At 36.9% G+C, this 14,022-nt stretch overlaps 1 protein-coding gene across 10 annotated transcripts; it reads left to right on the top strand.

Annotated features, from left to right (window-relative positions):
• The first annotated feature begins 1 nt into the window (after position 1).
• On the top strand, positions 2 to 10,523 carry LOC111245030 (SCY1-like protein 2). Of its 10 annotated transcripts, none has more exons than XM_022792757.2 (5): positions 2 to 141; positions 5,451 to 5,522; positions 6,312 to 6,392; positions 6,496 to 6,828; positions 7,900 to 10,523. In XM_022792757.2, exons 4-5 carry the CDS (start codon positions 6,614 to 6,616, stop codon positions 10,175 to 10,177), a joined length of 2,493 nt encoding a protein of 830 aa, XP_022648492.1. In that variant the 5' UTR covers positions 2 to 141; positions 5,451 to 5,522; positions 6,312 to 6,392; positions 6,496 to 6,613; the 3' UTR covers positions 10,178 to 10,523. The 10 variants fall into 10 exon arrangements, with proteins under 10 accessions (XP_022648492.1, XP_086835201.1, XP_086835200.1 ...); XM_086979074.1 differs by lacking the exon at positions 2 to 141 and adding an exon at positions 1,328 to 1,463 and having other exon boundaries at positions 6,290 to 6,392; XM_086979077.1 differs by lacking the exon at positions 2 to 141 and adding an exon at positions 1,328 to 1,463 and having other exon boundaries at positions 6,290 to 6,392; positions 6,597 to 6,828.
• The last annotated feature ends 3,499 nt before the right edge of the window (positions 10,524 to 14,022 follow it).

Genomic DNA, 14,022 nt, shown 5'->3' on the forward strand with positions numbered 1-14,022 from the left:
GAAAGGACATGCAAAGCGCGGTGATATTGAAATGAAACTGAAGGAGCAACCGCACTGTCGTTTCATCTAATTGCAGTACTAGAATTTTACTAAAGAAACCAGCTGGTAACTACTAGCTTCAATCGCCTAGGCACAGAGCAGGTAATACTTCCATTAGGTAAATGAAGTGTAGTCATAGAGGCTAGGAATACTAAATAGCAAACACGTAAAGCAGTGATGGGAAAGATGTGTGTGTAGTTGTGAGCGCTTCTACATGATTGTTTTATAGTTTTAGTTTGCATTAAGATTAGCAATCACGAACATTCCGGCCTTTTGTTCGCCGTAGTAACAATCTGACGTAATAAAAGAGATTTGTTTTGAATTGTCATTTGATGTATGAAAAGCTTACACGGCTGAGTCCTAAAGCTCATATTCCTGAGATAATTCTAATTAATAAGTAAAATAAATAACATAAACGACTGTTCAACTGAAGAATAACAGAGCTTACTTGCGGGGAATAAACACGGCCCACAAATCGTTTTGTATCTGATTTGTATGCTTATGAATCAGAGGAAAGTAGAGTTGAGAGTGGACTGGTACACCTAGATTTTATGCAAAGTTCTACGATTTTCACAATTTTATTTAGCTTAGATTTTGCCGATTTGTTTGACATTTTTTCCTGACTTCTTCTGCAACTTATTCTCCGCAAGGAAGACGTATCTTAAAATTTGCCGTTTTAACTTTATGTTAATAAGTTTTATGTACAGGTGTGAGCAACCTACCATAAAAAAGGTGCTACTTTTTGACCATGTGAGAGTTTGATATTACGAGGTTCACAACCTCTATCAAGGTTTTGCAATCGAATGGTCGAAATTTCGTCTGGTCGAAAAGAAGGAGCACCAGACTAGTTACTTGAAAAACACTTTATAAGATCTTACGTTTATTAGGCTGATAATACAATTCATAAAATAACCGAGCAGTTTGATCTAGATATGTCCCATCTGAACGATTTATTACGCAGGTCCTACTTAGCGAATTGGATCAGTACATTAATATACACTTGAAACAACCGCTTAGCCTAAAAATAAGTTTACGGGTTTCGTCAGATCTCAACAGTTCAATGAAATAGGCAAAATCGGAAAACTTCTAAATATGGCCGGCGAGCGCTCAAACGTTAAAACTGAGACGTTGTACTGAATATTCAGTGATCACCTGAAATATATCCGTTACTAGTCTTGTTTCCACAAATCGTATAGATTATCATGTGTGTGAACTTCAAAGACGAATAGTAAGTAGCTCTCGCTCCTGAGTAGCTGAAAAGCCGAGGTTCTGCTCTTTATGTAGAATGTCTGTACTTTCCACCATAGAGGGCGCCCCAATCGGCGTACCATAATAAAGATGGCGACTCCCATATGACTGCATGTGGGTGCCGTTTGCTTTACTGAAGAATTTTCTGTATTTTGAGGCAGTTGTTAAATATCTATGTAAGTAGCTAGCGAATGTTATATACACATTGCTGATCGCTAAATAGTTCTGACGTAGGTAGAGCCTGACGGCGTCTTCTCCTGAAAGTTGTATAAAGCCAAGCGAGAGGTACTCCTAGTTGTTTCTCTACTCTAACAGTCATGTAATAAACATTCAACATATTGATATATTTTACGTTAAAGATTTTCATAGCCCACTAAACTGTTCTGAGGGTGTTAGATAACTGATTCAAGTTATTCATTAAAGGTGATTAGTATCACATATGTCATTCTGCTCATGAACGACATATCTGTGGCAGATTATAAACTGATGGTATGGAGAAACCATCGAATGATGGTTTTACGCTTAACTGATAATTACGGAAAATGCTTTATGCAATGGGTCATTGTGGGTATAGTTCTAAAATATCTTACCATCAGGATAAGACCGAAATAGAATTACTTTATAATAAATCGTTTCCGTAATCTTCCTTGTCTTTTAGAGCATTACAAAATATACGTAGTACAGGAATATAGTAAGCATCCTAACTTGTTTAATTGTCTCACCAATTTTTCTATGTGTTCTTGTATTCTTGCCTCTTATTTTAATTATAACGAATCGACTTGGCAGGAGTTATTAAGAATTTGTTCTTTGTCATAAATGACCATTTTAAATAAGGTGTAGTTTATAATTTGTGAGATTGAGTGTGCATATATCGTCAATAAAAATCCCTTACTGGCATATTGCTGAAGCATATGTCACAAAGCCAATCACACAGGATGTTCAAACAGTAACCGAAATAAACGACCTTTGTATGCAAATATGAGGTATTAAAGTATGCATTTAAAAAAGAACTAAAAAAAAATGCAGTCGTTAAATTCACTCCTGTTAGTTTCCTGCTTCCTGTTAGTTTGCGCGATAAAGAAGTACAATAGTATCTATCTTTACTATTAAATTAGCTAACACCTGCATAGCCTCTATTTGCCACATCACATTTGAAGCCGTCGGATCGCAGGCCCTATTCAGCGCAACTTCAAAATTGAGAAAAGTTCTGTGATTGATGATCTTATGATACAATACGTTTGGAGGACCTTAAATATTTATTAGGCGGCTAAACTGGAGAGTCTTTGAGAAGAAATTGCAGTCCCGCAGATCAGGACGATAAGTATTTTGTCAAAATAGAATTCACGGAAGCAATCAAGAAGCGTCCTCCAGACCGGTTAGCTATGTTATTATATTGTTCCTATATATAAAGATTAATATTTATGTTTGCCATAGGTCGGACATTCGTTATCGCGCCATGATGATTCCGGCAACAAACATTGTCATAACTATGATAAATTGAAAATCCTGGCAGTGAATTAACTCGTTAAGTTTGTGGGTATTTAAAATTTCTAAGTCTAAAGGGTACCAAAATGAAATTACGACAAATTTGAACAAATAGTTTTTCCGACTGCACTCGTGCATTTAGTGCAGGAGCGGTCAGAGGATCAACTTCCAGCTGAAACAGGAATTAATACAATTCGATCTACATACGATACGATAGACATAGCCAGTATTTTATGATCCTAATTATATAGTTAGCAATATGTTTTCTAACGGTCTTTTTAATGGTTTTAAGGTTTAATAGTCCAAACTACCGCGTCGACCTAGTTTTTTTTATCGACTTGCTTATTTCTCAATACTGATTTTCTTTAATTGAGCAATTAATTGAAATCGATGCGCAAGACATTTTACAGATCTTAATTTATAAAATTAAGCACTGCTGTTATGAGTCATAGTGACGTTATAGCAAAAAAATAATTGTATTAGCCTAATTATTTCGAGGAATTGTATGCACTCTTTACAACTCTCTGCATCGCATTACAAGTTGAACTTATTTTATATCCCCACTGAAAGTTGCTATTTTTCTTGACCTACCTTTATCTGATCTCATTTGTATTATATTATATATCAAAACTTTTACGATCGCGTGCACCACAAACGGATGATTTAATTGGGTATTTTACTCATTAAAATGTTTTAGTCCATGCTATATGTAGGTCTTAGGTAAAACAATTGACATAAGCTTCTGAAAGTAATTTTGCAGACAAAGCCTATGTTTGTAAGACATCTTATAAGCTGTTGTAGTTAATTACATATTAAAAGATGATGTTGCTTTAATGTAATACGACTAGAATTATTATTTCCAATAATGTTTACATTGACGGTAGCACTTGCCGATATATCTGCATATATTTAGAGTTCGTGTAAAGCGATTATGAGAATCAGAAGGTTTTTTTCAGTATGAAGTTCTGAAAGAGTTCGCAAATTTTATATGTATCATCACATTTTCTAACTTATTTTCACTTTGACTGACAATTGTACCAACGTGTTTGTAAAACTCCGCACCATGTCTTAGATCAGTCCTAGAAGACGATAGCCTCTCTCTTGATATACAGAAATGAAGGGTGTCCTTTATCTGGGGCAACTTTTGGAAAAAAGTAAGTACACGGTTTCTTTGAGGCTGCCTTGAACTTATTTGCTGCTGTTTACGAAAATTGCACAAGCGATTTCCAATACGTTGAAAATTAAAAGTCATGAAAGTAATAATTTATTAGCAAAGCATGCTTCTAGTATATGATTTGTTTTTTTTATATCGGCTAAGACGAGCCCGATCAACGACTAACATATGCGGGTGCCTACGAGTCGGTTGTAGTGTTTTTCCAAGCAAGGGTTTTAGCCCTATTCGGGGAAACTACCGACATACCAGATTTTTTTTTGTTTTAGTGACAAAAACCCAGTGGCTCAACAACACGTGGGATTGAAGCTAAGTAAAAAGCTCTGGCGAAATTTCGGCGATGAGGCGAGGTCTAAAGCTGTTTTCACATATGAGAAAACCTATGACGACAATAAAAAGGATGGGTGGTAACCACTTAATTTCTGAGGTGATGGCTACAGGAATCCACTCATCACCTAGAGAATATTTTATGGAAGAAGGTGCGACGGGATAAGTAACCTGTTGTCTGGTCATGAACCCGAAGAATAGCAGGCATATCAGGTACACTTTAATAAGAAAGCAAGCCTTACAACTGACGGAAAACTTCTCACCAAAAGCATACAGACTTGCTTTGCCTAAAAGGAGATATCTCCAGGGCCGCAAATGATAAAATCGGTGCGTCAAAGCAAGTATAACTTCAATTACTCCAGCATACATCATGTTAGGGACTAATTCGAAATAATAAAACACCTCGATACACGCTAAGATTGCGTAAGCGGGATGCATATGTGAGCTGAGCTTATAAAAAGATATGCAGTGTCCAGATTTACGAGATATGAGTGTGCTGGAAGTCGTCTATGCATCTAAGAAGGGTTGCAGTAAGGCCAATGGACTCAACGTAACTGACTAAATAGCTCCGGAAGTGCGTGGTTTTATGGCGAATACAACGTTAAGGAAGAATATATGAGAAGAATCTTTTATAAAATTGAACAGCGACATGCGTTTTAAGCGCAAAAGAGCTAGCACAACAGAGTGGGTGAGATGTGCGCAGTGTTATGGTCCATACACATAAGGTCTCGGATTCAAGCTCCAGCTAAAACGGTGATTTTTCCATTATTTGAGTTATTAATATTGGTACTTTACGCTGTGAGTTTGGTTATACTGCTTACTTGGAATATCTTCGAAGTTGTGTCTACTGCACCAAGGCAATAAAACGAACAAACCGCTTGCGGTGGGGGACAATCTACATAAGTGAAACTCGACCCTATTTTACGTCTCAAGTCCAAGTTTTTGACGGTTAGATGGGTCAACTTTTTTGAAAAAACCGACCCAGTTTCGTGTACTTCCATAACTGTTTGGGTCTGGGCATGAGCAACATTACGGGTTTGCTTCTTTCTCTTTTTGAGCGTGGCATGTCCAGCTCGACAACCAGAGTGTTTAAAAAATCTTTTCCTAGTAGTACCATACGTATAACTTTGTAACACAATGTGAAACTGCTCATTGTCTCTTCATAATTATTGATTTGCAGGCTAAAATGCTTATCTTCAGTAATAAGGCTTTAAAGTAGTTTGTGCGTTGTTGGAAAAAGATCGACATCAAGGTAAGCGTCGTCTGTTAAGATACTTAAATATTAAAATTTTTTTATTATTGATTATTTAATAAATCAATAAATTAGAAGACTAAAAACGAGTAGATTGAGAATAGTTGTTAAAGGGTAAAAATTACTAGCTAATCCTAATTTTTTTTTAATATTCTCGCGGTTTCTTATTCTAGCTATATTTTTTTTATTCTCAAGATGTCTGACTTCTCAAAAATTGTGAATCGTTGAACTTTGAGTTAAAGAGTTAATGACCCAAATGAAATTGTGAAAACAAGCATAGTGATTTAAGCTAAGGTCAATTTAACACATTTCCGTGAGTTTGAACAAAATCGGGTGTATAAGTAATCGACTTTACATAAATGTCCCGGATATAAGATATTTATTTTAACTGACTTGACCAACTTTAATACAAAATGGTGAATTTGCGTATTGTCGCTGGTAGCAAAGCCGTCTTTCTCTTCTTTAGCCTAGAAGTAAGATAGGCAAGCATTTTGACCGCCCATATTTGACCTGAAATGCTTTACTGCTTTCCGATTCTAAAATCTTTCGGATGCTAGTAAAGGAAGTCATGTAGATAAGATGGGTGAGATTTATGATGTCGTATAGATCTCATCCAATTTATCAGAACACGGTTGTGCAGATTTTACATACAGGACAAAGGGGATTTTTGTCTAACCTTTTTCTTGCTATAGCCTTTCCAGGTGCTAGTCTAATAAACATAAAAATGTGACCTAGTCCAAAAGTGCAAATTTTCTTTATATGGGTAGCTTCTCTCGCCTACTTTTTTAGTTGATTGACGACTTCTACAACAAGGCACTCGGCCCGTACATAATTTAGACTGGCGAACCATGAAGAGCGCGTCTATGAAATGTAAGCATGAAACTCTAGCAGAATTTTTGTAAAATACTTTTTAGTCATCATCGCTATCGTCGTGCCCATTTTTTATAATTATTACATTTTTGCTGTTCATTAGGAAAAACCTTATGACGTCTAACCAGGGATGCCATGTTGCTATCTGATATAGCACCCAACTGACCATTCAACATAACCGTTTGCTTTCACTACAATTGAAAGGACAGATAACAGTCACAATGGACTATCTGAGTCGAATAAAGTCGACTGTCGTTGATACGGTCTCCAACCTTTCATCTGTGCTGACCGGCAACCCTCTAAGCGGGCAATACGAGATGGGTGCATACCTAGGAAGCTATGGACCCTGCCTACTTTGGAAAATGTTTCAGGCTACAAAGAGATCGACTCGAGAGGAGGCTTGTGTCTTTCTACTTGAAAAAAAATCCCTTGACAGGTAATGTAACCTTTTCTCCGCATTATCAACATCGCCAAGATCCTAGTTCTGTCATTATGCTATATCTAGATTAAGAGTGATATGATTCGGCAAAAAACATTCAATACAATAAACCCACATATCTGCTTCTGGGACGTCCTTCTATCGTAAACCGTCGAAAGTCGTACTAAAGTGATGTTATTCTGTAAAAACTACTTCGATGCAGAAGGTGGGGACACGTGGGCACAGAGAACTATACATTATCTCTCATACCATTTTAAAATCAGTTGGTTAAAAATAAGTAGTAGTAGATAGTAAAATTCCAAATGTATGGAATTTTTTCTTGTGGGTAAGTCTTATCTAATGCGAACGTCCTGTGATAAAAAAAAAAAAAAAAAACTAATATTTAAGTAAATTAATTTTCATGTCTAAATATACTGAAAACAGTCTTTAAGGCGTTTGATATTTGTGTGGTGCGGTCCCTAGCACAAGTACAACACGGTGCTAAACTTTTGGGTTTCAGCGGTCAGATGTCATTTACTGGGATAGGTCACTATTATTAATTACGACTCGAATGACGCTAGCAGGTTCTGGGACATTTAACAAATATGTTACAGCACGTCATGGTCCAATATTTCCTTTGCTGAGCTTTGCTTTTGCATCGGAAAAGGCTTCTTATTTTTTTATATATATTTGACCTGTTAGCGTAGTATATCTACATATGATTTTATTTTACCAAACACAATTTCTATTTTAATGTACAGAAGAGACTTTCAAGAGTGTTTTGTGATAAAAAAACATTAAAAAGTATTTAGTTTACTGCTGAATTCTGTGTGAGCTAAGCTCCACTTTGTAGAGCATTTGTAGGTGAACACCTTAATGTGTGAAGAAATCTCAAAAACAATGATGCTTCAAACAAATATATAACCGGCTGATTATCTTGCATTTACCGGCAAATTATGTTTTTATACTTCTGTGAATTTCCTCGATAATAAATTAGTTTAGTATCAGCCATGTATTATTGCACAAATAGAAATTTGTCGATTTGCTTAATAAGCTGAACGTTATTTAACGAGTGTGACCGACTTGCAGGTACCCCAAGGCAGAGCGCGAATTTGCGCTGACTATGCTGAAACGAGGCGTGGCAGGGCTTACACGACTGCGGCACCCCGCCATATTGACAGTGTCGCACCCTTTGGAAGAGTCTCGAGAATCCCTGGCTTTTGCAACAGAGGCCTGTTTTTGTTCATTAGCCAATATTGTAGCAACCGAACGGCCCGCTTCTCCAAATGTAGAAATTCCAGAGGCTGTCCGGGAGTACAAATTACATGAAGTCGAGATAAAGTACGGTCTTGCTCAGGTGTCAGAAGCCCTTGCTTTTCTTCACCAAGCGAAGCTAGTGCATGGAAACGTTTGTCCAGAATCAATAGTCATTAATAAAAAAGGCGCTTGGAAACTAGCGGGCTTCGAACAGTGCAAAACATTAACGGAGGAAACTGCGAGATATAGTTTTGACTCGACATCACCGACAGCAACTCTGCCTAATTATGAATACATTGCACCGGAATGTGCACTCCAAGAGATGTGTTGGCCGGCAAGTGACATGTACTCCTTGGGAGTCCTGGTCTATGCTGTGCATATGAATGGGATTACGCCATATTCAACACGAGGTAGCTTTGAAACACTCAAAACTTGTCTAGAACAGATGAAAAATTTTCCTAAGGCAAAACTGCAAACTCTACCCCAAGGCGCCAGAGAGTATGTTAAGTTATTATTAAGTTTTAACCCTCAGCTGCGGCCTGACGCCCATCAGTTTGGAAAGCTTCCATATCTTGAGGATGTGGGTGTTAAAACGCTTCGGGATCTCGATTCATTATATCAGCTTGACAAGGTAGCGAAGAGCCACATATACAAAGGTCTGCCACCCATTGTTGAGAAATTACCGAAGCGAATCAACCTGTATCGAGTGCTTCCGTGTATTGCTGGCGAGTATGTAAACGCTGAAATGGTTCCCTTTGTTTTGCCGACTGTACTAATCATTGCGGAAATGAGTTCACCGGAAGAGTTTGGAAGTTCGGTATTACCTGAGCTTCAGAAAGTGTTTCTTTACACACAGCCTGTACATATAATGTACCTTCTGCTCCAGAAAATGGATCTTCTAATCTCAAGGTGCCCCCCTGAAGCAGTAAGAGACCATCTGCTTTCGATGGTTTACCGTGCACTTGAATGTAATGCTCAGCAAATTCAAGAGCTTTGTCTCAACACTATTCCAAATTTTGCCCAACTTGTGGAGTACGGCTCAATGAAGAATCACCTCTTGCCAAGGATCAAGAAGCTGTGTATTTCGACTAGTCTGACGTCAACTCGCGTTGGTTGTCTTGTGTGCATGGGCAAGATTTTGGAACATCTCGACAAATGGGTAGTGTTAGACGATATCATCGCATGGCTACCGGAGGTTAAGTCTCGTGACTCCGCTGTCCTTATGGCTATTCTTGGTGTTTACAAAATATCTCTCACCCATCAGAAACTAGGAATCACAAAAGAAATACTTGCTTGTAAAGTAATTCCCTTTTTAGTTCCGTTGTCTATAGAGGGATCACTTAATCTCACACAATTTAACCAGGTAATTGCACTGGTTAAAGAAATGATATCGCAGGTTGAGGTTGAGCATCGCACCAAGCTAGAACAGACTGATACTTTAGTAGCCGAAAAAGCACCAGTTAAGACTGTGAAATCGCCAAGTGCCGACGAGTTGATGTCGGAGCTTACAGTAAGTGTAACAACAGTCAAACCTCCAGAAAATGGGCTGAAAAATTTATCACTGGAAGAGAAACAGCGTTTAGCACGTCAAGAAGAGTCAATGAGGCTTTTTGAAGGTCAAGCGCCGCTTGCTTCTCGAATCGATGGTAGGCCTGCTCGATTGGGGGCACAAAAACTCACTACGACGCCAAAAGACTTAACGACATCATTGTTAAATTCTAACTTGATGAACTTAGAAAACAAAACGAACAATTTGAAACATAATCTTCAAGACCAACAGCAACCATTCCAGACGCCTAACTATAACATTGATACATCCTCTCTTATGAGTCCTACTAGTCCATCAAACGTTTATCGCTGGGGCACACAGAATTCGCTAAGTAACTTGAATCAGAACCTCGCATCAGACTGGTCAGTAGCTCAGAGCGCAGTGACGAATGCGCCGTCTGGCGGAGGGTGGGAAGAGTCTTGGGGGGACTGGTCAACCTCCACTACTGGTGCATCCAAGGGAGTCAAAAATGCGAACGTTGATTTATCTGAATTTGACACACTTATGTCGTTCGACAACCGAGGACCCAAAAAGGACATATTAAAACGAAACAGAAACTAAACATCGTCAACTAGTTGAAATAATTTACATATGAGAAACATTCAAAATTTAGCTACTCTTTTTCCGGTTGTAAGATCAAGAATATTTCATAAGCGGCTTCGATTAATAAATTTATACCGTACGTTTATTTCGCTCAGAAGTTAAATTTTACGTGATCTATTGGTTTCGGAAAGGTTATATCCGAAACATCATAACAACTGAGACGTTACCGATAGATATGTTCACGTATCGCCATTTGATGTATGGATCATTAAAGCCGAACACCTGTGAAATTGTACTGTGTTTTGATCAGCTATGCTTAGCTCGACATGTTGATGTAAAATAAAAGTTATATTCTACAATCGAAGTTAATTTTTTTCTTATTATATGGGCGTATTTTGTGTTAGTGTACACGAGTATTTAATGCTCGTGAAAGGATCATTCAAATATTTAAACTAAATCCTAGAGATCATTTTGTGAGTATATCTAAATACCATAAACCATAGCTATGATGGTTGGAAAATTTATACTGCACACTATAAGCCAATTGTCTCGAAAACTTGCGGACTGACATCATTTTTACTTTTATCGGCTTTTTACTACCTACAGCACTGATTCCAAAGCAATTTATTGTCAAAACCACATCTATTCTATGGTGGCTTTTGAGCTTGTTTATACATATGATATATATATCATATGTGAGCGAATGTCGACGACAGATTTTTGTACGAACTACAAATTCCTAGTATTAATGCATGCATATAAAATATAATTTAGTTTTGAAGCGAAAGTATTAATTCGTGTGTCGTAGCGCATGAAATGTGGGAATCAATTTTGAAACAGTAAAGATACATGTGTAGTCATTCTTTTTTACCGGGAGATAAAACACGTATTTGCTATTATCTTAAAACATAAAGCTTTTTTTCATATTAACTGTATGTGCATTATCTACAAAATTTGAATAAAATTTTGTTACTAGGTTTTACTTCGGTATACGTATTGGCAATGAAATACGTTCCTTATTTCATTGCACGACGTACATGTCGTTGGCAGGGTTTAAACGAGTGGTTTTCAGTCTTATTTATCCAAGAATTGTTAAATTATAATGTAAGAGACGGGATTTAACCAAACAGAAGTAACCAAAATGTTGGAACCAAAGTGTTGTTTCTCACGTTTTATATCATGTCAGGTGGCGTTACTGGCTACTGGAACCAAAAATTTTCTTGAAAATTATGCCTTTCTTTCCTCATAAGTAGCGCTATTCCCTTGGACAGGATGAGTCTACACCACTGTAATTACTGCCCTAGGATTGAAAGAAATCGTGACAATTTAAAGCTATGTCGTAATCAGGTATAGGTACTTTGATATATGCGAATAGTAAATTGGTAAGACTTAAAATAATACAAGTAACATATTGCGCAGGATATGTTCATACAGATACACTCATTCCGTTAGTTAAAAATCATAATACAGTTTTAATAGCTTTTCTTTAAGTCTGGTAAGAACAGCGGGCATTTCCCGCAGCGCATACTACTAACATCGCGTCCTACGTACTGATATTTAGCTGCGATGAGTCAATTTCGACAAAAATCTGTGCGTATAATACGTACCATACGTGCAGCTTATGAACACGAAGAAGTCTAAGAAATGTGAAGCCGTTTTTTAATAAACAGCAGTTGGATATTGAAAGTTTTAACTCGATACCCTATGTAGCCCTATGGTTGTTGTGGATAATCAGAACAACATAACCATCTCAGTTATGGAGCATCAAACCCGTAAAATTTTATTATAGTTGAATATGGCGTTATTAAAGAAACGGACACGCACGTAATTCTGTATGGTTGCGGTACCAAACTAATGTCTTTATGTCCATTTCTTGGAGTTGAGTGTAGCAGATGAAACGCTATAAACAATTTTTATCTTTGCCCAGCGATCTTATAGAAGGCAAAAACTACAAACCGGACGAGGGCATTAGAAGAACTGAGCTAGGAACAAAAACGCAATTTAAGGTAAAAGCTCAGATTATACAGTCATCTATCTGTGTACGTTTACCATCCAAAGAAATCTATAAGCTCCGTTCAACGAGTACGAGGATCTTCTTTAGCGGTTTAATAAAAAATCACAGCATTTTAGTAGGCACACTTAATCGGGGAAGATAAGTATGGATCTGTTGATATATATATATATATTAGACTGTTGAAAAAGTATTGATTGTTTTTCCAGCTAAACAACTTTTTAATGTAAATCGCATCTGGCGTTTGTATGATTTGAAAAATGAGATTTCGCAATAAGAAATGTACTAAAATTGTCTTTATTCAAGCCTAGAATAAAGCGTCTTGAAGATGAGTGAAATTTCTGCAAAAATTCGCAGTAGTTTACAATTCTGTTACTATAGAAGTACAAATGCTACCCCGGTCCATAAAAGAAATGCTGTTATTTATGGTAGAAGCGCATTATTGGGAGAAACAACCGAAACATGGTTCTCTCCCTTTTACACTAGAAATTTAAATGTGAAAAATACTACTCGTAGTTGTTAACCAGTTACAAAAAAAGTCGATAGAAGCACTATGAAAGTTGAGTAAGACTGGCACGCGAGGAACTATAATACCGCCAAGATATCTACCGCCAAACAGTTAAATCATTTGAAAAAAGACTACAAAAAGAGGTTCGATGTTTAGGTGGCACACAAATTGACGCAAAAAAATTTACCCCATCATATTTACATCTGCAACTTTCTTTGTAATCTCGGGTCATGAAAAGTGGATTGCTTCACAATATCTGGCAAAGCCCGGACTGACACAAAAAAGGTAACGACAATGTTTGATGAGGTTGAAAAGGAGCCGTTCATTATGACTTGCTGCCGTCCAACAAGATGATTGAAACGGACTTCTACTGTCAGCGATCAACAAGAATACAACATACTACTAAAAAAAATCGACCGGAATTAGTAAACAGAAAATGTTTTTCTGCCATGATAATGCTGGAAACCATAGAAGTTCTACTAGAAAAGTTCTAGATCAAAATGGCGCGTATTTAGCTTAGTAATATCATTTATAAATATAAAAAGTATTGACTTTAATTTTAACTTTAAAACTATGAATACTTTTCTAAAGTCATATATGTACATTTATATATATATATATATACATATATCTGCGATGCTCGCGTACCGTTGCACGAGCAATATTGATGTTCTCTTTACAAAGCTATAGTTCTTGAACTTCTTATTTACCTTTGGCAGAATTTTCAAAATATCTGCCACGGCCACATTTAATGTAAAGACTATATGAGACCCTCCCGCAGCTTAAAAATCATGGCTAATGGGAATATCTAGAAGGTTTTTATATGAATAATCAGTCGATAATATTCTTTTTCCATTTACCTTAAAAATATTCAATTGCGTTTTAATTTCTATATTCATACCGGACAGTACTGTCCGATTTCGTGAAAACAAATTTTTACATGGGTTAACTAGCTGCTCACGTTACAGCATCTGTTTATGATTGCTATATTTTAGGTTAGTACTAGTAACTACATATGAATGTCGAACAGCTTACGATCCTTTGACCTTCGAATCCCTGAAGGGAAGTCTGTGTGTTTCTGGATAGATAACATCTAATTAAGGTTTCTGAAGTACTCGTAGAAAGCCGTTTAATATTTGCTAGATTAATTTAGATTTTTTTGCACAAATTGTTTTCCTGTTTCGATAAATTAGTTCTCCAGGCGGGTAATGAATTCAAGATATATTTCAATTAGCTGCAAATTGTTCCTTTGCGAACACCTAAAAGTTTTGTTCTTACGAGACGACAAGCTCTTACTTAAATCGTACACAAGAAGTATGATCTTAACGAAACCGGATTATCTAT

Source organism: Varroa destructor, unplaced genomic scaffold (assembly GCF_002443255.2).
Source record: "Varroa destructor unplaced genomic scaffold, Vdes_3.0 BEIS01000002.1, whole genome shotgun sequence".
NCBI classification, from domain to species: Eukaryota; Metazoa; Arthropoda; class Arachnida; order Mesostigmata; family Varroidae; genus Varroa; species Varroa destructor.